General features: G+C 41.2%; 1 protein-coding gene across 1 annotated transcript in view; it reads left to right on the forward strand.

Moving 5' to 3' along the window:
- The first annotated feature begins 680 nt into the window (after positions 1–680).
- LOC120538803 overlaps positions 681–27,109 on the forward strand; it is a 74,708-nt gene continuing 48,279 nt past the window's right edge. The window contains exons 1-2 of the mRNA XM_039768285.1: positions 681–1,051; positions 4,328–6,518. Of these exons, the coding sequence (XP_039624219.1) occupies positions 4,574–6,518 (1,945 nt within the window). The 5' untranslated portion in view covers positions 681–1,051; positions 4,328–4,573. The remainder of the gene's footprint in view (positions 1,052–4,327; positions 6,519–27,109) is intronic.

Raw genomic sequence — 27,109 nt, forward strand, 5'->3', positions numbered from 1 at the left:
TGTTTGTCCATGGAAGTGGTTTGTAGAAGGTTTGCTGGCCAATCCTTCTCCAAGGCATTCCATTCCCTGGGCGTCAAGAGGGGTGCAAAGAAAGCAGGCCATCAGTAAAAGCACAGAGGCAGTGGAGAGGGCCTCAAGATGGCTGTGGTTAAGGAGAAGTGAGTTGTGGTCTGTTTCTACTCAGACACAGGTGGAGGTCTGATCAGCCTCTCTTTGGTCACCCGGGTGAAGGTGTACGATCTTGAAAGACCCAAAGACCCTGGGCTACATCATAGATGAGGTGTTTGAGTGCAGTGTAAGATGTATGTATGAAATACATTAAAATTATTATTTTTCATTCTTATTGTAGGATCATTCTATTAGTAGTGGGATTTCATTGAAAGTGCCTTTATCTACCAGATACTTAGGGATTTTTCTTGGGCTTGCAGAAAAAAATTAATGATTGGCCCTGATATTTAAGAATGCGCACCATTTTAGCAACACAATTCTTAATTTGCTTGAAGCTGTAAAACATTCCTTTCTCTGGCATCTCTCTCTTTATCTCCTCTACTAATTGAATTCAAGTCCTTTTCAGGTTTACCAAACCTGTTTCCTCCAGTAGACCAGACTCCACTATCTTTGATTCCTGTCTTGAACCAGATGCCATACAGGAGGCCTCTCACCGAATCTCCGTGCGGGTGCAGAAAATGGATGGAGGTCGAGTCTACATGGCATTACAGCGCAGACTGATCTCGGAACAACTGACTGAACAAGCAATGAAGCTCTGCAGCGCCGACGCAATTCCAAACAATCTGAATAAAAAAGCTGACCCAAATACGCCGCCCAAAGGAAGGTTTAGACGTAGGATTGAACAGTCCGACTTACCTCCTCCAGTCATTGACATTAATTGCAGATCCGCGCAGGCAGCCAGCTTCGAATCTCGGGAAACACAAAGGCTCTGCATTTGGTAGAAAAAGGCAGAAAACAGCGAGGATCAGGCAAATTAACGGGATTTGAAGAAGCGGCGATTAGTCTATCGACAGGGACACGCGGGGCATTTCACTTAACAGAGGTAAGGGACGTATTGATCATTCATATACAGTTCACCCCATCCATGCATATACGGGTTAAGTATGCTTAAGGTGTACGCTTGTTAGACAGACGCGTTTATAAGCTAAACAACGCATAAAATTGAAGATGCGGCACTGGTCCCCGTATGGGAACAGGCGATCTTTAAAAATTGCATGGCGATTTTACACATAACGTATAATATTTGTGCAGTACATCGACCAATTTTCTATTCATTATACGTACTCTTTTGACAGTATTTGCTGAATTAACCTAATTACACCTTTATCTGCCTTTTCGGTCTGTAAGGCTGAAACAAACAGGAATTAAACATCGTTCGACAGCGAACAAAAAATATATTTTGTTTGGTAAAAAAATATATCGATCTGGATTTTATAATAGATTAAAGGATAAACTGACGAGTTACAACATTTTATTCGACACGGTTTTAAAATTGTGCGTAAGGCTCTTCTCTGATGTAATACATTAGGTGTAGTGGGCGTTCGAATGCGTCCTTCAGAAAATGCGATCTCGACTCGGGGTCTGCGTGTCTCTCAGGCTTTGCTTCTTATTCAGCACATATTGGGTGATTTAAAACGATAGTGGTGAAAGAAAGAAAGAAAGAAAGACCTTTGTGTGTGTGTGTGTGTGTGTGTGTGTCCGCTCAATGCTACGATAGAGCTGAACTTAACATAATCAACCTGCGGTCATTTAAACAACGCAGAACTGACCACGGGCAGGAAGAAACTGCACAGCGTCCTTCTTTACCAGCAATCACTCGGTGCACTGAGCGCATACGGCGGTGCAAATTCATTCATTTATCTATCTCAAATCGCCACGTCCTGTCGTTAGGAATTGATGTAATTATTTAATTTGTCCTTTAATTCTGAAAATATTATTGAAGAAAACAATCGAAAAAGAATTATGTATAGGACATTGTTAACTGTAAATGTAAGTAAAGGCACGCACAACTCTCTCTATATATTTATAGTGCCTTAGTGCTTTATCTATTTATTCATAGTGCACTTCATATCAATTTGTCCATCTATCATTTATTGCTTTCATATTTTTCTATCAGTTATATAGTGCCTTTCATATCTTTATTTTATCACTGATATAGTTTCTTTACTATCTATCTATCTATCTATCTATCTATCTATCTATCTATCTATCTATCTATCTATCTATCTATCTATCTACATTTCCTTTCATTTCCTTTCTATCTGTCTGTCCGTCTATCATTTAGTGGTTTCATATTTTTTCTGTCAGTTACTGTACATAGTGCCTATCCACCTACAATACTGTATCATTTAGTACCTTCACATCGTTCTTCTATGACTTATATAGTGCCTTTTGTTTCTATCAATTAATTAAATAGTGTCTTTTACAGCTATCTATACTGCTTTTCATAGCTATCTGTCAAACCTATAACTTAGTGATTTCATATTTTTCTTCTATCAGTTACATAGTGCCTTTTATGTCTATTATCTCTCATTTAGCACCTTCAAATCTTTCAGTGCCTTTCATATCTATCTATCTATCTATCTATCTATCTATCTATCTATCTATCTATCTATCAGTTAATTCTACAGTGCCTTTCACAGTTATCTGTCCATGTACCTTCAATTTTTTCCTGTATCAGTTATGTAGTGTCTTTCACATCCATCTATCCATCTCTCATTTAGAACCTTAATCTTTCTGTCTATCATTTATGCCATTCCTTTCACATCTACCTATCTATTTATCATTTATTTCCTTTCTATCTTTCTGTTTATTAATTATATAGCTATTGTTTTTCAGATCTGTCTGTCCATCTATCATTTAGTCCCTTCACATCATTTTGTCTATCAGTTATATTTTGCCTTTCATGTCGATCTATCAATCTGACCCTGATGTAATACTGACCCTGATTTTTGACCTAGTGTAGGTGTATCCCGTATATTTAAGGTGGCCCTTCTGTTTTCTGTTGGCTGTACCTTTATGTGCCAGTCTGTGTTGTCCATGTTGTACTCTTTTTGCCAGTCCATGTGTATCTAGTATATCTGAGATGACCATTGGTTTTCAATTTTAATGCATCTACACTCTTAAAAATCAAAGTGATAGAGCAGTTTTTCTGAGCAGTGCCATAGTGGAAACATTTTTGTTCCCAAAAGACTCATCCACATGAAGGTTCCAGAAAAAACTTTTATTTAATTAGATCTTTAAAAGACTCCATACAGAAAATGACCATGAATAGATGGTGACAGATTTGTGAAATCCCAATGGATTCATGATTTTAAAAAGACTCTCGCTGCATTACTAACACAGGCTAAGTCCAGGTTTTCTTAATCTGTTAGTGTCCTGCACCCTACTATACTATAACAGTAAAGATTTTATTTTATTTTTTTCTGAATTTTAGGAAGTTTTTCAAAGCAAAAACAACCAACTTCAAAAGCAAAGACCCAGTCCCAGAATAAAATGGTGCTTTGCCAAGCAAATGTACTACGAGGAATGACAGAAACTATAAAGTGCCATTAAAGAATTATTATTTATAAGAGTGTACAGGATATTTGAGGTGACCCTTCTACTTCCTGTTGGCTCTATGTGTCACTCCATATCATTCTGGTTGTCTTGTATTTGCCAGTCTGTGAGCACCCAGGATATTTGAGATGACCCTGTGTTTTCCATTTCAATGCATCTACAGTACATTTGAGGCAGGGTGGTCTTAGCAGTGCACTGGGGCCCCTACCTACACAACCACTCCGCAAGTCACAACATACATAGATTAGCATGGGGCCCGTATGCTCGTGGGGTCCCCAGGCACTGCCATGCATTAAGACAGCTCTGATTTGAGGTGAGCCTTCTGTTTTCAGTTGGCTGTGCCAGTATATGCCAGTCCATGTCCTTCACTTTGTCCTGTATGTGTGCACCCAGCATATCTGAGGTGACTCTTATGTTTTCTATTTTTATGTGTACCCGGTATGTAGGAAGTGACTCCTCTGTTTTCTGTGCCTTTAGGTGCCAGTTTATGTCACTTCTCTTCATTAGCATTTCCATCTGTTAGCTCTTCTTAGGGCCTGGCCCATACACCACAACACATACACATTTAATTAGATTTTATTTTTCTTTCCCGTTAGCATAACACAAACCAGGCCAGTTTGCCTGGTGGCACATCACACTGGGGATCCTTGTCAGTCCTTGCATCAGAGGCGCAGGCGTTGGTTGCTCGACTTGGTTTGCATACATATGCATATCCGGCGGGAGCCATGCTTAATCAGTTAATTCTGTTTTCATCTTCCAGCTGCAGAGAGCCATCTCATCTTCTCACAGTGGGGGAATTCCAACCACCGCTTTAAAAGAGGGAAAAATGAATCGGCTGTTGTGACCGGAAGGGTCAGACGACAGGCTCTGTTACACAGACATCTGAGAAGATCTTTTGATGGACAAGACAGATACCAAGGAAAGTTAATCTTTTTATAGACTTGGATTGTTAAAATCAAATCTATCTTTCCCTCTACCAGCAGATGCCATTTTTGTGCTTGTTCCTATGTGTCACTCACTTTGCACCTTGGAGACTGTGGACATGCTCCAGCAGAACAATAACAACAATTACTTGTGCTTCGAAGCGGGGCTTAGTAGGAGGAAAATTATCTTAGCGAGCTGCAGTCGAGGCAGCGGTGGAAAAGGAGGAGGAGGAGGAGGAGGAGGAGGAGATGGCAGCACCCATCACCGGGACATTCCCCTGCAGGCCGTGTTTAAGAGCAGTTTTGGTTTTCAGTACCAGGCTCACAAGATAAAGGCTTTCAGAAGCAAGGGGGGTAATAATATCTACAACAATGGAAAGAACAAGACAGGAGCTCAAAAGAAACAACGTCAGCCCTGCCTGTCAGCTCCAGATAGGATTACAACCGGAAAGACAGGTTCTGTTTCAAATTCTTTAGCGAAGGTACCCGCAAATCAGAAAATTAGTATCACCAAGTCCCAGGAAGGAGAGAATGGCACAAGTCTGAGAACAGATCTCGGCGTGTGGAGAAGAACAGGAAACGCCAACCAGACAGGGTCAGCGGTAACTATAGCAACTTTACAAACTTCCGCACTGAGCCAACTGCAGTCGGGGAAAACAGAAGAGAACTCCAGACTGCATTCCAAGGATGGATATGAACACATGACTGGGAAAGAGGACAGCAGGACTGTTGTTTCTCCCACTTCAGTTCTGACACTAGAGGAGGAAAGAAGAGACGACTTACCTGAAACAAAGGGGACTCGCTCAGAACTCCGCAGAAATGCCGAGATTTCTCCAAAGGACAACAAGACAGGCACAGAGAAACTGAAACCTGATCTGCATCCTTCTGGAAACGTAGATATGAATGAACTGGACGGTACCTGTGATGTGCTTCAAAACACCAAAATGCATTTTGAAGGAAGAAGGTGGGCTGACACTTCTGGGTCACAGACAGATGGCTTGTACAATGCAGCTAAAAGTGAAATTGAAGGATCTGCATGCCCTGAAGGTATGTGCTATCAGTGTGACAAGGGCTCGGCCCCAGATCCCGAAGAAATGACTGACAAAACAATACCTGCCTCCCAATTGCATGTCGAAGCTGAAATGGCTTCCGCAGTGCAGAGGAAGACAAGCAAAGAAGGTGGACAAATGCGCTCAAAAGCAGAGGAACCAACAAGTAAGCTTGTGGAGCTTTGGACGCACACAGGAATGATACATGAAACTGCCGAGAAGCACACCGAGAATCATCAAAGCACTGATAGGCAGAGCTGGACAGAAAAGGCTTGTGTGAGTCCAGTGGGCACAAAACAATGTCCAGAGACGTGCTGTAGCCTGACTCCACATTGCAAGGCTGGAAATCAGAACGCAGTACCAACTAGTAGTGGTGGGGCTAAACTGTCTGATGTCATTGCCAAAGACATAATAGAGCCGGGTGAAGCCAAGTGTAAAATGGGGTGGCAGGCAATTTTTAATCAGTTTACTACCACAGAGCAAAGCGTGGAAGAGAAAACCAGCATTGCTGCAGTGCCAAATGATTCCCATTGTTTTGTACCTGCTTGGAAAGGCTCATTGACAACAGAAGGACCAGCGGAATTCATTCCGGGAGCCAGAGGTGAGGTACCGGACGCTGTGTCTGCACAGGAGCAACATGATGAAGGAACACACACAGACTTCCTTTCAGTATCTTTACAAAATCAGAGTTTCGACGGTCCCACTGCGGCGCCGCTGAATCTGGCAGGCCATGTAACTATGGCAACTCTTCCATCTCAGAAAGACCTGCCAACGGAGGTGAAAGGTCACGTTGCACTTGGCACAGAGCTGGAGATTAGTAATCAGGGAAGTTCCTGGGCTAATGATGGGGTAAGCCCGAGTATTGATCTGTCGGAGGAAGATGATGAATTCGGCCTTTTCGAAAAGGCAGGGAATCGCCAGCACTGGGATGAATGTTTTGCGGAATTTAACCAAATGCCTTATGGGAAGGAAAGTGGTGGTGAGTGATTTTCACGTGTTGTTGTTTTTTTTCTATTTTTTATTTGCCCGTCTGAAACACTAAAGATGTCTCCTTTGAAATACAGAATTATATTTTGAGGTGGCAAGCCCATTTGGACCAAAATATGGGTGGCCCATTATGGGACCCATTAGAGTGTGCACTGAAGGATCATATGGATGGTCCATGTGGGTTAACACACTGTCACTGATTGCCAGGTAGAGGTGTGCTGGGAGCTAAACAGTTTGAGGTGGTCCATGAGGACTGGGTTAGGAAATCCCTGGTTTGGATGACATGTACCTAAGCTTGAAGCAATCATTTAAAAGAATGAAAGATTTATTAACCTGTTTGGCTGACACCTTTATTCAAAGCAACTTACAACACCTGAGATGCAATTGGTTACATCTGATTTACTTTTCCAAGTGCTTTGCTCCTGGTCACACAGAATGCAGTTTCATGTGGGAAGGTAATATATGCCGTGATTGTGAAGAAATAACTTATCCTTTAAACATTTTACACCCACCCATGACTGGCCCGGCATGAATAAGTATTTGCTTAAGCAAGTGTCCACAGTGAATTCAGCTCCTGACTTGCTCCTGGTGCTGTGTAGGATAGACAATGACACCCAGCAACCCATATTAGACAAAGAAGATCTGCGACTTTGAGCTGAATTAAATAACCAATGAATGGATAGATTGGTTCAGAAATGAACTTTTTGATATATATAAAGAGTTATATTTTAGTGTGAAGCAGCTCTTTTATGATCAGATTTTTATTGATAAAATGAAAAAGGAATACAGTAAAACAAAACCAATAATAATAGCCAATATTTGTGATACTGTGTGTAAGACAGTACTGACAAATACTCCCATTCCCACCTATCCCACCCCACTGGAATCTGACCACAACCCAGCTGAGAAAGCTAATTAAACAGAAACACAATAAAAGAGTTGACAAGTGAACTGGCAAACACATGGACGCCATGCGGGAGTGAAAAATGACGTAAGGGGAAAACCAAAAAAGGTGTTCAGGAGAAACTGCCTCATGGAGCAGCCCCCTGACCAGCTCTTTACTAACTCAACATCATGAAGCCAGTTGTGGATAGCAGAGCTAGAAGAGCTGTTGAGCCAGGTACAGAAAGCTCAAAATAAGGGTAAGATTGTAAAATGAAGACATCCAGATTGCAGGAAAGACAAGAGCAAGCGATTTCCAGCAAGAGACTAAAAGCAACTTAGCTGAAATGGTGGGAGCAGCTTTCTAAAAAAATAAACTTAAAAAAATATGCAATATGTCCATTGAAACATTCTAGTTATCTTAGAGTCTCCCAAGTGTTGCAGTGTGTGTGTTTCTTCTTTACAAACTTCCAGACTCTTTGATTTCATTTTATTGGGTCATTACATAGACATTATGGATATTATGGGGTCATTATATGGACATTATTGTTATGTGTACCGAGTACAGTTAAATTTTTACTTTGTAAAAGTAATAACAGGACAAGATAAGAGTTTTAGGGCACCTCGCGGCCAACCCAATATAATTCTGAACAATAAATGTGAAGAAAACACGTGCTATAAAGCAAAATCAAGTTGTCCTGAGTTCCATCTTAGGTAGACTGATTAGGATAGTGGCTCTTCTGCATTTAGGGCATTTTGGGAGGTCCAGGTGGATGAACTCCATCAGATGGAACGGTGTCAACCATAGGGAAGAATAGAGGTTGTTAGTACACAGTGCCACCTCCTGTCGTGGAGGAGAATTACCGTTACCCAAGCCTTCAAGTTGTTTCCCACGTCACGTGAGTGAGAACTTGCATATACTAATCAAAGATACAGAACAGCAGTGTGTGTAATTTCTGTTTCTCTTGTGGTGCTTTGCTTTCACCCATCAGTTTTATTCTCACCGTTTTGCTGGTGTCTCATTGTCTTAAAGATAAATTTTCATTTGTGGCAGATCACATCTATCAAGTCTTTGAAGTTACTACTTAATCACAGCAGATGGCACACAACTTTTTAAATGACTAACAGTGCATTGTTGGCTGCTTATTAAAATGTAAACACATGTTACGTGACTATAATGTGTTTTATTTTTGCTATTATAAGGTAAACACATGCTCCGTTACCATAACTTGTCACATTACCATAATGTGTTGTATTTTTAACAGACTGTCTGTGTTTAGCAGTTCAAAATTGGGATGGGTTCAGTTTCGCCAGCTTTGGCAAGTTGCCTTTATCACTCAATAAAGCACAACTGCTGCAGAACTGAAGTGCTGTAACTAACTAAAGAGGAATAAATGAGCGAGAGGTAATTTGGTCTTGTGGGTTGGATATTCTCCACCATTCTTTCCAGAAGGCTTTCCAAATGTGCATGTTTACATGTCTGACCCCGACTTCCATTCTGGATGGATTCCTTCTTTGTTGACTGCATCAGTTCATCATTGGCCTGTGTTGGCCTTCTGCCTTTAGTTGTTTCCTAGATAAGATGGTCGGAACTGTTTAAAGGCTGCCATCTCTCTCTCTATATATAAAATCCAACATCTGTCTGTCTGTCCGCTTTTCACGAGAGAACAACTTAATGGATTTAGAGCGGGTTTTTTTCTATAATTTGCTTGAACATTCTGATTGATTTTGCAACCTCTCTCATCATAAGTATCATAGTTCGTTTGCAGTACCGATCTATTTGCGCAAATCCAAGAGAGATGCAGCAGGCCGAGGGAAGGGGTCGGGGTCCTCCTCACTCACACGCCAGCCTCGAGGTGTATCTTACATCCACTTAGCTAACGAACGAGAGAACAACTTAATGGATTTAGACCGGGCATTTTTCTAGAATTTGCTTGAACATTCTGGCTGATTTTGCGACTTCTCTCATCATGCTAAGTATCAGTTCATTTGTGGTACCGATTTATTTGTGCAAATCCAAGAGAGACGCAGTGGGCCGAGGGGAGGAGGCAGGGCCCTCCTTACCTACACGCCAGCCTCAGGCCGTATCTTACATCCACTTAGCTAGCGAACGAGAGAATTACTTAACAGATTTAGATCAGGCTTTTTTCTAGGATTTGCTTGAACATGATTTTGGGAGTTCTCTTATCGCACTAAGAATCATAGCTTGCTTGCAGGAGTGATATATTCGTGTTAACCCGAGACAGAGGCTGCGGGTCGAGGGGAGGGGGGAGCGTGATGTCAGGAGTAGGGAGCCGGGCAGGGCCCTCCTCGCTGTCCTGTTTCACTTCTACACAGGCAAAGCCGCAGGGGGCAGCTAGTAGTGTATAGAAGCAAAACATTAGGAATGATCTTTTTACCAAACCATGTTTGTTACAATGATCAGCCTTAGGTAGGTAGTAGTGTTGTGGGGCCAGAAGTGAGTCTTGCAAAAAGTATGCAATGAACAGTGGAAAAATCAACCACTGAAAAAGTTCTGCTGACAGGGTTTATACACAAAAACTCACCTACATTTCCTCTAGTCCGTGCACTTTAAACAGCCGTGGTGGCAGGGAGAGAGCAAAAGAACCTGAACAAAAGACTTGACTCTGAGAGAAAATAGAAAGCTAAAATTGCTGTTATCCATTCAAGAGCTCAGAAGCACAAGGTAACTAAAGCTTAATGAATTAATTTATACATCATATTGAGCGCAGCAGAGAAGATAAACGGACACACAGTCACATAGACCACTGCAAGTGCTTGGCTCCACACATTTGAGAAATGCTTCTGTCGGCTATCATGTCTTTCTGTCCCTTTGACTGTTAATGGCATAACAACAGCAAATAGTTTAGATAAGCATCGTGGCTTGCGTATACGCTACACGTTAAAATGGCACGGCTATATTCCAGCATCGCATGTTTTTATTTCCAATTTGTAATGTTCACTTACTTTAGTTACTCATTTGTGCAGTCAGAAGGTGGACGCAATTGTAGAATTTTTTTATGATTATTAATCAATAAGACTCCCACCCACCCAGGAGGACGCCACAATAATGTGAGATTTGAAAAAGAAATTTTAACTTGGTTAATTAATTATCAGTGTTGTCTTCAGCAATACCTGAATCTAATAATTCATCAGGGCTTCTACTTTATTTACCTAACTTGTTTCTATTGTAGGATGTGGGCCTCCCGCCTTTAGACGTATATCAAGGTAACTGTTCAAGAAGCAGAATAATACAATTTATTGATAAACACAAGGATTATAAAAGTTTATTAAAGGCATATATATTGACATATAAGACCAGATACAAACAGACATATAACATATAGGCTGGCTGTTTACAGATATTTGGACCTCTATATATCCAGCAGCCACATCATATGCACATCAGAACAGGTCGTCCACCTGAAGCTAAGCAAGTTCAGGCCCAGCCATTACTTAGATGAGAGACCATCTTGGGTTGCTTTTGGTAGAGGTGTTGGTGAGGTCAACAGGGGGCACTTACCCCGCGCTATGAATGTGAATCCCAAGGCCACAGTGCAGTGATTTGGACACTGTGCTATAAAAATGGTGCTGTCCTTTGGATGAGATGTAAACCGAGGTCCTGGCTTTCTGGCGTCATTAAGGATCCCCGGGAATCCTTTGTAAAGAGTAAGGTATATCCCAATGTCCAGGCTATATTGCCCTCCATGGACTAGTAATTTTGCCCCACCAATCATTCTCTGTCTCTGATCTCCCTCTCACCCCTTCACCACCAAACAGCTAATGTGTGGTGAGTGTACTGGCACAATAATGGCTGCCATCACAACATCAAGGTGAATGCTGCACATTAGTGATGGTTGAAGTGGCTCCTCATTCACTAAAGTGCTTTGAGTAGTGAGAAAATGTGAAGAGTTATTATTATTATTACTTTATCTTGGCACAGGTAAACACTTACACTATACCAAGCATTTAAAGATGATGTCTGATTTTTTGTGGAGTTGTTGCTTTGTTGTTGGTCCGGGTTCAAGTGGAGGATTCATCATGCACTGGAGAGCACTCTCTCTCTGCTGCCTAATACCCTGTGGTGTTCACTGATGCTGCTTTCTCAGCTTGCTTTCTGCTGTTAGGTCCTCTTTTGTGCCGTCTGCAACTTCCTGGCACAAGAGTTCAGATGCTGAAATTCCCTTCTTGAAATGATGGTTACTTCTCAGCCTTCAGACTGGCTCACTGTTTAGCTTGGCAAACTGGATCTCAGCACTCACATTCACAAGGAGAAGGGTTTGTTGGATTCAATTCTCCAAGAAAGAACGGTTCATAACTTTTTAGATTTCACAAACCAGGATTCAGAAGGTCATTTAGGATATTTCTTCCTCCCCATGAGAATCCATGAACTTCTCTTAATTTGCCATTCTCTCTTTCTTCATTCCCTTCATTGAGAGATGGGGCACATGTGGTTTTAAAGGAAGGTTGAACCTTCTTTCGATTGGATTGGTGTCTCTTCAAGGCAAGTTCCTCTGTCCATCAAAGTTGTCATTCTTTGAATTATGGGTCTTTATTCTTGCTTGAGTCCATTTTGTGCCTTCTGGCTCAAGAGGTCTGCAGAGTGGCCTCTGGAGTGATGTCAGGTCACCTCTGATTTATGTTTGTTATCAGATGAAGTTCACGCAGATCCCGGAGCAAGATGGAGTTCAGTCACTTATTTTGGAATGCAAGTGGGATGTTTTATGCAGCTGGATATCTGCATCCCAGTTAAATCTGCTTTCTTAACAGACTTAAGTGCCACTAAAGCCTAGCAGAATGGGCAATGCCCATGTTGTTCTGCATTGTGCAGCTTTGACCGTAGTTCTGCTGGAGTGGTGTCAATGTTGCTAGACACATTTATTGATCTGGGAGTTTTGAGTACTGAAATCTGCATCTCCTGTGGCTCTTCATTATCAGCTCTCTTAACAGCAGTCCGTTTCGTCTCCTTTTGACATACTGATTACTTTGAATTCATGTTTTGCTTTTCATATTTTTGTGAATGTACCTGACAATTATTTCAGCTTTACATCGACTATGATGCTAATCCTAACTGTGAACAACAGAGCACGCACACGACAGCTTCGACAGTGTTTCGTTCACTTCTACCACTAGTCTATTGATGTTTTCAAATGCCAATGTATAATTTGATTTTACAGAAAGGTTTTTATGGTTAATTTTAACACATTCAATGTTCTCTCTACACCTGCATCACACATTTATATGTTTAATAATTGTTAGGAGTCTTTGCAGCTGTAAACAGGTGATCGTAATCTGAAGCTTGGTCTCTCTCAGACCAGATTAAGAACAGCTTTAGATTTCAAAAGTTACCACAATTAGTTTAAGCACTGCCTTCACATGGCAGTGGATTGGTTTAGAAATATGACAATCTGTAATTATGCCCACCCACGTCACTCATGGTGGTCCTCAAATGTACTGTACAGTACACATATTACATGTCTAGGCAGGAAACTCAGGGCTAACTTGCTGTTAAGATTACTTTTACATGTGAAAGTCACTGTGCAAGAGGACTACAAGTGTGAAAAAAATTAATTAACCAGCTAAGGACACGCTTTTTAAGGTCCAAACCAAAGGAATCATTATTTCTCAAATAGGACTCTGTTAATACGTATGTTTGACAAATAAGCCGATCACCAAATCCAAAACAAAGGTTATCACCAAACGAAGATCCATAAGCTCTCTCTTAGCCTTTCGCTGTCTGACTTAATCTTCTTAGATTTTCCCAGTCTTCAATCTAAAGATTGAAGAAGTTTGTTAGGTACCCAGCATCTTATTTAATTTGTGCATGATGATGTTGTGAAAGAAAATGTAACTGCTTGCAAGCTATTAAGTGTTAAAAACTGTTTTATTATCATGGCAGGTTATTCATGTAGGCGTCTGTCATAAGACAGGGTAATGTAAGCTGACCTAGGGTAACTTCCTTCTTTAGGAACGCGTCTGTTAGTCACAGGAAAGATGACCTTTCCTCTTTTGGGGCCCCTCTTGATACGCACACACAAAAAAAACGGTTGGTCGATTTGCGTAATATAAGATGAAATGCTTACATGCTGTTTCATAAGTAGGGGAGGGAGGATAATGAATATTAAAAGCCAATTGAAACAGGGGAACTTTGCGCTTCTGCTTTGCAAAGCATGAATCCATGTACTCATCTGTGACTGAATAAAGACGGATTGATTGAACTATTCCTGTCTTCCTCGGGGGTTACTGCCACAATGTTATGTGCCATACCCAACATGACATCACTATCAACGCACAGATGATCTGCGATAGACATCTATCTATCTATCTATCTATCTATCTATCTATCTATCTATCTATCTATCTATCTATCTATCTATCTATCTATCATATAGTGCCTTTCTATCTATCTATCTATCTATCTATCTATCTATCTATCTATCTATCTATCTATCTATCTATCATATAGTGCCATCTATCTATCTATCTATCTATCTATCTATCTATCTATCTATCCATCATATAGTGCCTTTCTATCTATCTATCTATCTATCTATCTATCTATCTATCTATCTATCTATCTATCTATCTATCTATCTATCTATCACAACGAACAACAATTAGGAAATCTGCCATCAAGATGTGACATCACTGAGATAACATTAACAATAAATTGTGACAACTGATAATATTTGTAATCCTTGACTTGATTTGCTCTTTTCTTGGAATTTTTCCATGTGTCAGCTTGTTTATTAATTCTAATGTTATTTTGGTTATGCCATTTTGCATTCTCCTTTTTAGTTGGTCACTGCTGTTTTGTTGACTGTTGTTGCTTAGCCAAGGCCATGTTGTTGTGGCTGTGATGCTGACCTTTGGATGCTGAAAGAAAGAAATTATGGGGGGACGGCCAGGGGTAGAAGGCTTGAGGGAAAGGTGCCTGAAAAAATACCTCTGACCATTATGAGAATATGTCTGAAGTCATTTGTCTAGCAACTGAAGTTAATATACGTTAAGAGAAAAGAGGACACCGAAGGAAACTAAATGTGTTACTGGGAATAAAAACAGAGATATTAGCTATAGAGCAAACCTAGCGACAAATCTTCCTTGATTTTCTGATTACTGGCTATTGAATCAAGGTTCTGCCTTTTGATTCTGATTTTTGGTTTACAATTTGGTTTCGATTACTTTTTTTAAAATTTTTATTAAAGGGTAGGCAATCTGATGTACAGAGGAAAACAACAGTGTAACATTATATATTACATAATCACCCAACAATGAGATTATCTCTATTTATGTTACCCAAAACATTAATTAAAGGGAAAGTTAATACACAGAAATTACATAGAATAGTGAACTGTGAACTAAAAGAGAAAACTCTTCATTACTATTAACATATACAGTTACAGTAGGGAAGGAACAATACAATACAGTTTACAATACAATACAGTTTATTTTTGTATAGCCCAAAATCACACAGGAAGTGCCGCAATGGGCTTTAACAGGCCCTGCCTCTTGACAGCCCCCCAGCCTTGACTCTCTGAGAAGACAAGGAAAACTCCCAATAAAAACCTTGTAGGGAAAAAGGAAGAAACCTCGGGAAAGGCAGTTCAAAGAGAGACCCCTTTCCAGGTACTGTAGGTTGGGCGTGCAGTGGGTGTCAAAAGTAGGGGGTCAATACAATACAATATACACAACAGAACAATTCCTTAATACAGCATAATAATAAAAATTTTAGAAGTACGGTTTAACAGTAGATGATATGACATAATTAGGTTTGGATATTTTTAGAGTCCTGGAGACCTCATCCATCTAGCTGCATCTCCATTTGGCCATGCCACGGCTGAAACGTTGCTCCGATGAAAGGACCCCTCTTTCCCATGATTCCTGTGATCCTCCATCAGGGATGACTTTACCACAGGCAGGCAAACAACTTGGCAGGTGGGCCGTGGCACCAATGGCCACATTTGGGTACCGAGAAAAGAAACAGAATAGGTGAGGGTTAGTATTCAAATATAATTATCATGTCAACAACAAAAGAATAGGAAAAAGAGGGGGTTAGCCTCATCTCTTCAAACCCATTGAATACTTGTCAATGTGTGCAATCATAAAGTTTAGTTTACAGTACCTAATTAAAGTAACATCTTTATTTAACTCTTTCAGGGCAGATGTTGACTCAAAATTCAGGGGTAGAGGATGGTAATCAGCTGTAAAACTCGTCCTTACATTTTAGTTCGACTCTCTTTGCTAGAAGGAGAGTTACATAGCTTTGCTGATTTAACCTCGAATACCTACGCGTGTGAGAGCAGCGAAGAGCAAACAACGTCTAAAACTGCACCGACATCTGGCGAGAGGCCAAAGCGATTGTGCAAAGCAAAATACTCCATGGACGTTTCACGTAATTTCATTGAATAGGACTCTGACTTGTCGAACTCCAACCTGGAGATGTATATCAAAAACGACAGTGAGGTACCAGCATCGTCTGATTGGTCCCCAGCTGATTGTGGCGCTGAACACTTTCGTGTAGCTGATGCACCTAAAGCAGCGTTCCCCTTAGCGGACCACCACTTATGATGACAAGAGGTACAAACCAAATTGCATCACACTGCGACCGCCACCGCCACCCACCTGCTGTGCGAAGACAACCAGACAGCCAGCCCACCGTGCATTCCTGCTGACCATCGAGGTGCCCCTGCGCAGCAAACATGCGCCAACAGCAGCCACAGCACGTAGAGACAAATGTTTTATGTATGTGTGAAACCGTTGCTTTGTGTGCTTCTCTGAAAACTGAGTTTCTTTGGGAAAAATATTCAGCCCTCAAAGAGTTAATACATGGGCCTTTATTCCAGTATAACCAAACCTTTTCATATTTAGGGAAAGAATCATTTTTAATTGCAATCATTTTTTCAAAAGACACACAGAGGTCTATTTCTTCCAAGATGTCAGATATTTGTAAGGCAATAAATGATTTCCAGTGTCGAGCTATAATCAGTCTTGCTGCAAATAACGACTGTAAAATGAACGTGTGACAGTTTGGTTGGTATCCCCATGATGACTCTTTTTTGACTTCTGCTTTTGACCTTTGATTCCTCTTTGACTTCATTGTTTCTCTTCATCCTCACTCAACGGTTTTTCTGGACTGACTGCTACAATTCTATAGCTCTGCTGGACAGCCAAGTGGGTTACATGTTCCTGCCACATCACTTAGATCGGTGATTCCCAATGTGGGGTGCACGCCCCACTGGGGGGCAATTCGAGAATTTAGGTACGTTAAACAATTTATAAAATGAACAAACAGAAATTCTCTGTTACCGGTAAAAATAAAAGAAAAAAATAAACCATTTTTATTTTTTACAGAGACATTTATATATTTACAGTAATCTCTCCTCGATCGCGGGGGTTGCGTTCCAGACCCCCCGATAGGTGAAAATCAGAAGTAGAAACCATATGTTTGTATGGTTATTTTTATATATTTTAAGCCCTTATAAACTCTCCCACACTGTTAACATTATTAGAGCCCTCTAGACATGAAAGAACACCCTTTAGTCAGATGACAGTTCTTTCTCACAATTAAAAGAATGCAAACGTATCTTCTCTTCAAACGAGCGCCATCAGGAGCAGAGAATGCCAGAGAGAGAGAGAGAGCGAGCGTGACAGAAAAACAAACAATCAAAAAATCAATACGTGCTGTTGGGCTTTTAAGTATGAGCACCGCGATAAAGCAGCCACAAAGAAGAGAGCAATGTGAAGGTAAGTCTTTCGTATCTTCTAAACAAACAGCCTCTGTGCAAACAGCCCCTCCATCAGGAGCAGAGAACGTCAGAGAGAGAGAGCGCGCGAGATTAAAGCAAACAATCAAAAAAACAATATGTGCTTTTGGGCCACCGCGATAAAGCTGCATTTCTTAGAGGAGCGTCCATATCCTCTAGGCAAACAGCCCCTCTTCTTACACCCCCTCCGTCAGGCGCAGAGAATGTCAGAGAAAGACCGAGAAAAGCAAACAATCTGCTCGGGGAAGCACATCGTATATCATTGAGGAGTTTTAGTTAATATGTAATACATGCTCTGATTGGGTAGCTTCTAAGCCATCCGCCAATAGCGTCCCTTGTATGAAATCAACTGGGCAAACAAACTGAGGAAGCGTGTAGCATAAATTAAAAGACCCAATGTCCGCAGAAATCCACGAACCAGCGAAAAATCTGTGATATATATTTAGATATGCTTACATTTAAAATCCGCGATGGAGTGAAGCCGCGAAAGTCGAAGCACGATATAGCGAGGGATCACTGTATATAAACATAGAAAGGATGGTGAAGAATCCTTTAAGTTATGATTTTACAATCGGCTTGGGTTTTTCTACTTAGAAATCATTTTTACCATTAAAATAATATGAATTGTAATAATGATTATAAAATTTTGCAATATGACAAAAATATAAAATGATCAAAATATTACAGACAAAGCTGTCATTAAAGTTATTTTATATTTATGAATATCACATCTCTTTTTCTATGTTTTCAAAACTGTATTTGCTGTATTTTCATATTACTTCATATTATATATTTTTTTTACAGTTTCTTAGTGATTTCTTTTCAGTATTTCAACTATCCTTTCCCTCTTTTGTTTCCATGTTCTTTGGAAGCTTGTTTAGACCAAATTAATGACATTATGGGTTTCTTCCACGTGAGTAGGAGTTCACTTTTTGAATAGGTAATAATAAGATTAAGGTACAGTGGCGGACATCATGATTTTAGAGAGGCCTAGGTGGGGCATGGCCAAAGAAAGGTTGGGGACCACTGACTTAGATAGTGAAAGCTCCGTTGATGTGGCCCAAAGCACTACACAAAACTCCTACCCCAAGCTATGAGAGAGACTTCTGGGAGACAGCAGAATTGGTTATGTAGGGAGCAGGAGAAACACAAGAAAGTCAAAAAGCAAGCTGAGGTCAGAAGCAAAAGTCATTCCTACCTTTCAAACAAACTGGGAACGTAATGAAAAAATGAGTAATCAAAACCAAGAGCGAGAGATCAGAAACAGGGAAGACAAAAAAAAAAGTTTTCTTTTGTTGAAACCAAAATGCAATAAAAAATTCTAAAGTCAAAAAGGCAACGGCAAGGACCATTATTGCAATAAATTATTGCAAACCCCTGGCTTTTAGAGAGAATGATGACAAAATAATCCTAATACAAAAGGAGAATTTATTTCAGAACCAAAAAATATTTCAAACTGCTGAAAAGACTAAAAGAAGAGTCAAAAGGGTTTGCCAATCAGGCAGTTCAAAAACAGAAAAGCAGAAAATTCTGAATTGTTATCCTAAAACGGGAGCAAAAAGACTTGAAAAATAAAACAAAGTAATAAAAAGACAATAGCAATACTTACTAAAACACCAACACTCCATCAAGTTGCATTCAATGAACTGTGAGGACTGCACTTCCCAGAATTCCTTCCATGGGGCTAGGGGTGGTCCCTAGGAGTGATGCAAGGGACGGTCCCACCTCTTGGTGTTTCCACTCCTAAAACACAAGGAACACAAAAATAATTATTTCCAGAAACAGTACTGAAATAGTCTTAAACGTTAAAAAAACAATACTATATCAAACATATTGAATAAATGATTAATGAACAGAGCAATAATAGCAAAAATAATCATAATAAATAATCCATATTGAAAAATGAATGAAAAAGACAAGGAGAAGGAGTACGAACATCCTGGCTAAAACATAACACTCGGTGGAGTTTGCATGTGCTCCCCATTAGGATTTGGAGTCCCAAAGCTCTTAAGAGTCCCAACAGTTCCAAAAACACTTCCAGTAATGGTCACTCAAGTGGGATTTCCTGTCAAAACCCCATCTAGATAAGAAGACAATTCTCACAAATTGCTTAGATACACTGTAAAGTCCCAATGAGCACAAAAGGCCTAAGGGAGCTGCAAGCAAAGTCCCAGTACAAGAAGAGTGGCCAAAAGACAAAGCCAACAGGTCAACTATTCAATAAATCACCATAAGCAGAATGGCAATCCAAAAGCTCACCAAAAACTCCCAAGTGCATTTGAAATGAACCGCCAGGAACTGTGGGAGACCCTCCGGATTTGTAGGGTGGAGGGCAGTTCCTGGCAGTGAATGGCAGGAGCCCCTGCCTCTTGAGGGAGACCGCCCACAAAACACATGGAACATAAAGCAGGTTTAGTTATAGATACGTAAAACGTAAAGAATACTGACAATCATAAACAAAAGAAACAGTAGTACATACAAATCTTGGGTCCATGTGAGTTTTCTCTCTAGATATTCAGGTTTCCACACACTGAGCCAAGTGAGTGTGGCATTGTTCCGTGTCCCGTGATGGAGTGGCACTTCATCTGGGGCTCATTTATTTCTTCCACCAGAGAGATCTTAGATGAGTATGTTTTCTTCAGAAAAGCAACAAATGCACGAACATTCCTTACGCTGTAGAAACCGTATTGATTATTTTGTAAACCAGACAATGAAAAAGGATCAAATCAGCAAATGCGGAATATTTGAAGGTGTCATCTAAATGAAGCCCTTATTATGACTTGACAAAAAAAGAAAAGCAGATTTAACCACGATACGCAAGAGCAAATCAATTTTGCACTGCAAACAAATACATTAAAAGCTGAGGGTTTATTGGCAGATATTTTTGAAAACTTGATGTAATAGCGACTGAATCGACTGAGCATGCTCAGAGGTGACAGGGCTTTGGTTTGTCTCCTTGACCTTGAAACGTAATTGTTAAAATGACACTTGCATTAAATCCCCCCTCCCATCCTTGCAAGTTCCTATACATCAGGCAGCTTTCTCGCTCTGGGCTTTTAGATTTGTATCATCTGTCACCAGAACCATAAAAAGTCAGCCATGTATTTCACACTGACATGCATTTAATAGTCTCACGCTGTGACCCAATGCAGCCTTAGTTATCTCCCTTCTGGACTCTCTGCAGTCCAGTGTAAGCAGATTTCACTCTTTAATGTCACTCCTTAATGTGATACATCTGAGTTCCTTTATTATGCGTTATTTACAAGGTCATCAATTTCTTATACAGTTTAGAAGTCAAATCACTGATTTCGAACATCCATCTGGCATTCTCTCTGCATAGCCACTGCATTTCAGTGTAGTCACTTGTTTTTTTCAAAACTACGTACGTCTTTGTTTTCTCATGGTGAGGTCCTAAGGAGAACCTATTCCTGTGTATACTCCTTATTACGTAGACTTTAACAGAAACCCACGCTCTTATCACTCTGTCAGGGTTTACTGCTACAGTACTTGTAGTTCAGAACCTCCCTCTTTCTTTACATCTGTAACTCCAGGCAATTAGAAGAAGAAGAGACGAACATGCGGGAGGAAAGCTACACATTTATTGAAGTTTTATAGATAACATGCCTATAAATAAGGAAGTAGAGTACAAATGTTGGCAATACAACAAGAATACGACCTGGTTCATGCTAAATATTCAGTAAGCTCAGATTACCAGGTGGCTGTCTGTCTTAGTCTCTGGTCTGAATGTCATGTTGCAGACAGCATGAGTTCAAAGTCGTGTTTCTGATCTGTTGCGTCTAATTTGATGCCATTGATTTGTATTTATGTTTCTTTTATATATTAGGTACATTTTTCTTTGTGTTCTGTTGTAAGTGGTAATGACCTCAGTTGTGTTTTGTGGGTGGTTCCCCAAGGGGCGGGGCCACCTGCCCATCACCATTCATTTGGAACACGCCAGGGAGAGGAGAGTTCCTAGTCAGTATCTCTGCCTTTGTTATTGCCTTAGGATTTTCCAGATTTTTGGACCTGTGGTCAGTTTTTGATGACACCTTTGGATTTTGTATTGTGACTTTATTTGCTGTGATTGCCTCACCTTTTCAGACAACTCAGCTGAGTTCTTCGGAACTTTCTGTATTTCAGAGCCTTTGATTAAATAAACCTTTTTATTTTTAAAGAGTTTTCAAGGCTCTTTCTTGTATCTGTTCAGGGGGTTGACAGTATGTCCCTTTCTAGAGGGTAATTGTGAAAGTGTTTACGGAGCTCATAAGCCTTTGGGACTCCCCAGTTACAACACTGACATGGTCAGGCATGGCCCTTAATTCAGAGTGCCGCCTGCATAGGATATTTGAAATGGCCTCTCCTAAGGGTGGAAAATGGCAGGGAGAGCATGGCCCTCTATATAGATGAAACAGAGAGACAGTTTACCTTTCTCTTAGCTCTTAATTGTAGTTCAGTCTTGTTGTTCTTGATGTACCTCTTGGTCAAACAGACTTATCCACCATCCAGTTGTAGCCTTTCATTTTAAACACCTGTTTTCCCCCAAGTAAGCTGTCCAGCTTCAAAGGATGCCCAAATGTATTTTCAAACAAAGAAATAAAGAAAACATGTTCAAGTAATGAAATCATAAGCTTCTCAAACCTGCTTCGATCTCAGGCATAAATGCACTTGCCCTTTCCTTGGCTTGGCTCAAAGAGTATGAAGTGTACCTGGTGAACTCTCCCCCTAACAAAAGGTTTGATGTGATCTGGAAAGTCATGCAGTAAATGTCCCTGAGCAAGTTTGACTCAAACAGCTTCCCTGCATTGCTAGACATTAATAAATGTTAACCTGTATGCTAGATATTATTCTGCATTACAGTTTTAAAATAATGACCTGAAAATAATTACCCCACTGGTACCAATTGGCTAGAACAGTCTTTGCAGAGCACATGGCAGACATCCTTAGAGTCCATTATGGATGAATTGGGTTTAGGAATACAGGAATACCTGGGGGAGCTGACACAGTTTGAATGCTGGGGGTAATGTTTGGATGGTGGGCCACTGTCAGTCAGTCAGTCAGTCAGTCATTCTCCAACCCGCTGTATCCTGACTACAGGGTCACAGGGGTCTGCTGGAGCCAATCCCAGCCAACACAGGGTGCAAGGCAGAAAACAAACCCGGGGCAGGGTGCCAGCCCACCTCAGGGCACACATACCCAAACACCAAGCACAAACCCGGGGCAATTTAGGATTGCCAATGCAACTAACCTGCATGTCACTGGACTGTGGGAGGAGACCCACGTAGACACGGGGAGAACATGCAAACTCCACGCAGGGAGGACCCAGAAAGCAAACCCGGGTCTCCTAACTGTGAGGCAGCAGCACTTACCACTGTGCCACCGTGCCGTGTTTATAGCACATCTTGTTTTGGGTAGCAATATCTATCCACCTTAATAAAAGTCCGTGTGTCTGTCCGGTTGCAGTGTCTCTGTCATTCCTAAAAATGATGCATTTAATTATAATGGAGAAATTTGCCACTTTTGTCTCTCAAGCTACACTCTCTATAACCCATAATGTGAAAGTGAAAACATGTTTTCAGGATGGTTTCAAATGTATTAAAAATAAAAAATTGATTAAAAAATCTCATTCATGTAAGGCACACCCTTAATTCAGTACTTTGTAAAAACGCTTTGGCAGAAAAGTCTTCTTGGGTAAGTCTTAACAAGCTTTGCGCACCTGGATTTGCGCCATTGGGTCTTGTGCAAAAAGTGGATGCCATCAGTATACACCAGGGTTCAACTTTAGGATTAGGCACCCTTACGCTATTTTAGGATTAGGCACCTAATCTCATTTTTAAGATTAGGGACCCTGGTGTACCTGTCCTTACCCCCACGAACCTTAAGTTCAGGGTTTGCAGGAGGAGCTTTTGGTGTCCACTGTTTGAACAAGACCCACGCCATTCATCTCATGTGTTCTACTGACAGCACAACATGGGTCGTGTGCCTAGCAACCAATCCACCAATTTAGGAAGCCAAGAACACAAAATGGCAGTGCCTGTGAAAATCCACAATAGTGTTGCAGGACAAATGACAAAATAAATGAACAAAATAGATTGACCACAAATAACTGCAGGCAGCACTGAGAATCATGGCAGATGGCAGGTAACAACCAGACATGGCACATTCCTGTAAGTCCGGTAAAGTGTTTCAAGATGATGCAGGAGGGAGTTGTGCCCGAGCGTGGTTAGTGCTGCTCTGAAGTGTTATAAGTCTTAATAATGGGAAGTGACTGACGCCTCATAAAGATTGCAGGCCTTCACCTCTGAGGTAAGCCAGCAAATGAAGCAAAATTTCTTTTTTAAAGTAGAGCTGTACATATTGATTGAACAGTCTCAACGGGCTTTACTTCATGACAGCTCTAAATAAAGCATCTAACGGGGTCATGATGACAAGGAGTAGACCAGATGATTCTCAAATGCGTCACACAACCATTCCTCTACCCAGCTTATGCCGCCTGTGCACATCTCAGCAGGGAATTAAAAAGGGGAGAGAGGGAGAGAGGAAGAATGATCACAAGCTTTAAGAGCACCACAACGCTGTAAAAGCAATTTCATGTCGAGTCCCCTTCTAAAAATCTGTGCTGTCTTTAAACTGTTCATTTTTAAATAATTGCTTTCTTGCTGTGCCTTCAGTCTCTTCTAAAAGCGATGACTCAGAAGCTTTTGAGCAAATTAATGTCAGCTAAGCACATTGTAAGTAAAAAGGATTTGACGCAGACAGAGCAGGATTTTTTTTTTTTAAGTACACAGTATTGCCTTTAGTTGATATTTCATATTTTGTGCTGATAGGGGAACAGAAATACCACATGGATGCACTTACAGTAAATATGTGAACTCTCCATTCATGCACGTTTTGAGGAAAGCAGGCAGATATCTCAGAAACATAAAGTGTCAGGCAGGAGCCGACCCTGGGTGGGACGCCACTCCATCACAAGTCACACTCACATCCGCAGAGTTGCTTACTAACATTATAGGCACACATGATACCCTGTATAGTGGGAATTGGGCACCAAACTACAGGGTGGTCCAGATCTAATTATACAGATCCAGATCATCTGGATGACTTTGATTTATGTGGGGACGATTCCAGTTCGGTGCAAAGACGATTCTTCATGTCGTCAATTCGCACACTTCTCGATGGTCCGGGATTTTTAAGGTGATTTTCTATTTAATAAACTTAATAAGTTATAGCGTAATGAAAATTGCATAATTAGATCTGGACCACCCTATACACTTAGGACATCTTGTAGTTCAAGACTGAACAGGATCAGAGTGAGAGATTGAGACACATACAGGACATTGTGCAAAAACATTGGTGCAGTTTATTAAAGAAGAGTGCGAGTAAAAATAATTGAGTGTCATGCAGGTGTTAAGACACAGTCCGTCTGCAATGACACACTAAGAAAATGAGAAAGTGATTCTATACAGCTTTTACAGTGCACTTCTCAATAGCCTGCCTCAACTGCTTCTCAGACAAGCTGCGAACTTGAGAAATGTCACACAGCGAGCGTAAAAAATCTGATGGCTGCCAACATCTATAACATCAGAGACTCTAAAATCAGTGTAAAGTGGGGTGTATTAAACATCCCCCTATTTATTTGTAGCACTGCGATCACTGCCACCTAAAAGAGCCCCGTTACGCGCTGTCGGAAGAGCTGCTTGTCCGTGGATGAAGTTGGCCAAAGTGGAGAATGTCTGGAGCAAGCATGGCGGTTGCAGGCTCGTCTAGAGATGGAAGAGTTGAAAATCCCAGACAAGGACTAAAGTTCGCACCTGACCTGACTTTATTTGAATTGTTTTATCCTAATAGCGAGTTATGGTGGGTTCAGGTACTGTGATATGTGTACTGCGGAGAACCAACTTACACGTCTTATTTCAAATGCAGTTTTAATGTTGAATGGGTTTCATCAGACTGAGCACTAAAGAACTGAGAACTAAATGTGCGAGCCAGGCATTGAAATGCAGACTGGATCTGTCCATGTCACTGCCCCGGAGAGTAAGTTACATCATCCTGGCTGACTCAGCAATAGAAATGATTCACTCTGTGCCAATATCTTTTTGATGAATCATTCTTAATGCTGGTGACTTCAAAGAAGGAATCAAGGCCTGTTAGTCCTGTTCAGTCATGGACCCAATCCAAATATTAATGACTTTCAATATACTGCTCAAACAAATTAAAGGAACACTTTGTAATCCAAGTATAACATCAAGTCAATGAAACATGTGGGCTATTGATCTGGCCAGTTAACTAACAGAGGGGGTTATTAATCAGTTTCAGCTGCTTTGGTGCACTAGAGGGGCAACAATGAGATGACCACCAAAACAGGAATGGTTTAATAGGTGGAGGCCACTGACGTTTTTTCCTCCTCATCTTTTCTGACTGTTTTTTCACTAGTTTTGCATTTGGCTACGGTCAGTGTCACTACTGGTAGCATGAGGCGATACCTGCACCCTATAGAGGTGGCACAGGTAGTCCAGCTTCTCCAGGATGGCACATCAAGACGTGTCATTGCCAGAAGGATTGCTGTGTCTCAAGCGCATGGAGGAGATCCCAGGAGATAGGCAGTTATTCTAGGAGAGCTGGAGAGGGCTGTAGAAGGTCCTTAACCCATCAGCAAGACCAATATCTGCTACTCTGGGCAAGGAAGAACAGGAGGAACAGCCCTACAAAATGACCTCCAGCAGGCCTCCGGTGTGAATGTCTCTGACCAAACAATCAGAAACAGACTTCATGAGGGTGGCCTCAGAGCCTGACGTCCTCTAGTGGGCCCTGTGCTCACTGCCCTGCACCATGGAGCTCGATTGGCATTTGCTATAGAATACCAGAATTGGCAGATGCACCACTGGTGCCCTGTGCTTTTCACAGATGAGAGCAGGTTCACCCTGAGCACTTGTGACAGACGTGAAAGGGTCTGGAGAAGCCGTGGAGAACGTTATGCTGCCTGTAACATCGTTCAGCATGACTGTTTTGGTGGTAGGTCAGTAAAGGTCTGGAGAGGCATATCCATGGAGGGACGCGCAGTCCTCTACCGGCTAGACAACGGCACCTTGACTGCCATTAGGCATTGGAATGAAATCCTTCAACCCATTGTCAGACCCTACACTGGTGAAGTGGGTCCTGGGTTTTCTCCTGGTGCACGACAATGCCCAGCCTCATGTGGTGAGAGTATGCAGGCAGTTCCTGTAGGATGAAGGAATTGATACCATTGGCTGGCCCCCACACTCGCCCAACCGAAGTCCAATAGAGCACCTCTGGGTGTGACATTATGTTTCGGTCCATCTGATGCCGCCAGGTTGCACCTCAGACTGTACAGGAGCTCAGTGATGCCCTGGTCCAGATCTGGGAGGAGATCCCCCAGGACACCATCCGGCGCCTCATTAGGAGCAAGCCACCCCTGACATTGTCAGTTTTGCAAACAAGCACATGGGGGCCATACAAACTACTGAGTATGATTTGGAGTTGCAATCAAATTTTGGCAAAATGGACTAGCCTGCCGCATCATTTTTTCTCTTTGATTTTCAGGGTGTCTTTGAATTCAGCTCTCTATAGGTTGATAATTTTCATTTCCATCAAGCGACGTGACATCCTTTCATTCCTAGCACATTACCATATCACTCCATATCAGTAGAGATATCCAGCAGGATTTTTTTCCCATTGAAATCTGATGCGTTTTCAAAGTGTGCCTTTCATTTTTTTGAGCAGTTTATAAACCTGTGGCATAGTCCAAGCATGTCTGACCTCATCTTACTGCCGTCTTTAAGTCTGTATTGGTAGTGCCAGCTCTCTTTTATCCAAGCCAGAAGTATCTGTTTGTTTGGATGGGTTGTTGTTTATTCTAATCATATTTTTTGGAGTAAAACTGTAATTTACCCTTGGGGCCAAATAAAGTATAATCTAATCT

Source organism: Polypterus senegalus, chromosome 11, assembly GCF_016835505.1.
Source record: "Polypterus senegalus isolate Bchr_013 chromosome 11, ASM1683550v1, whole genome shotgun sequence".
NCBI lineage: Eukaryota > Metazoa > Chordata > Cladistia > Polypteriformes > Polypteridae > Polypterus > Polypterus senegalus.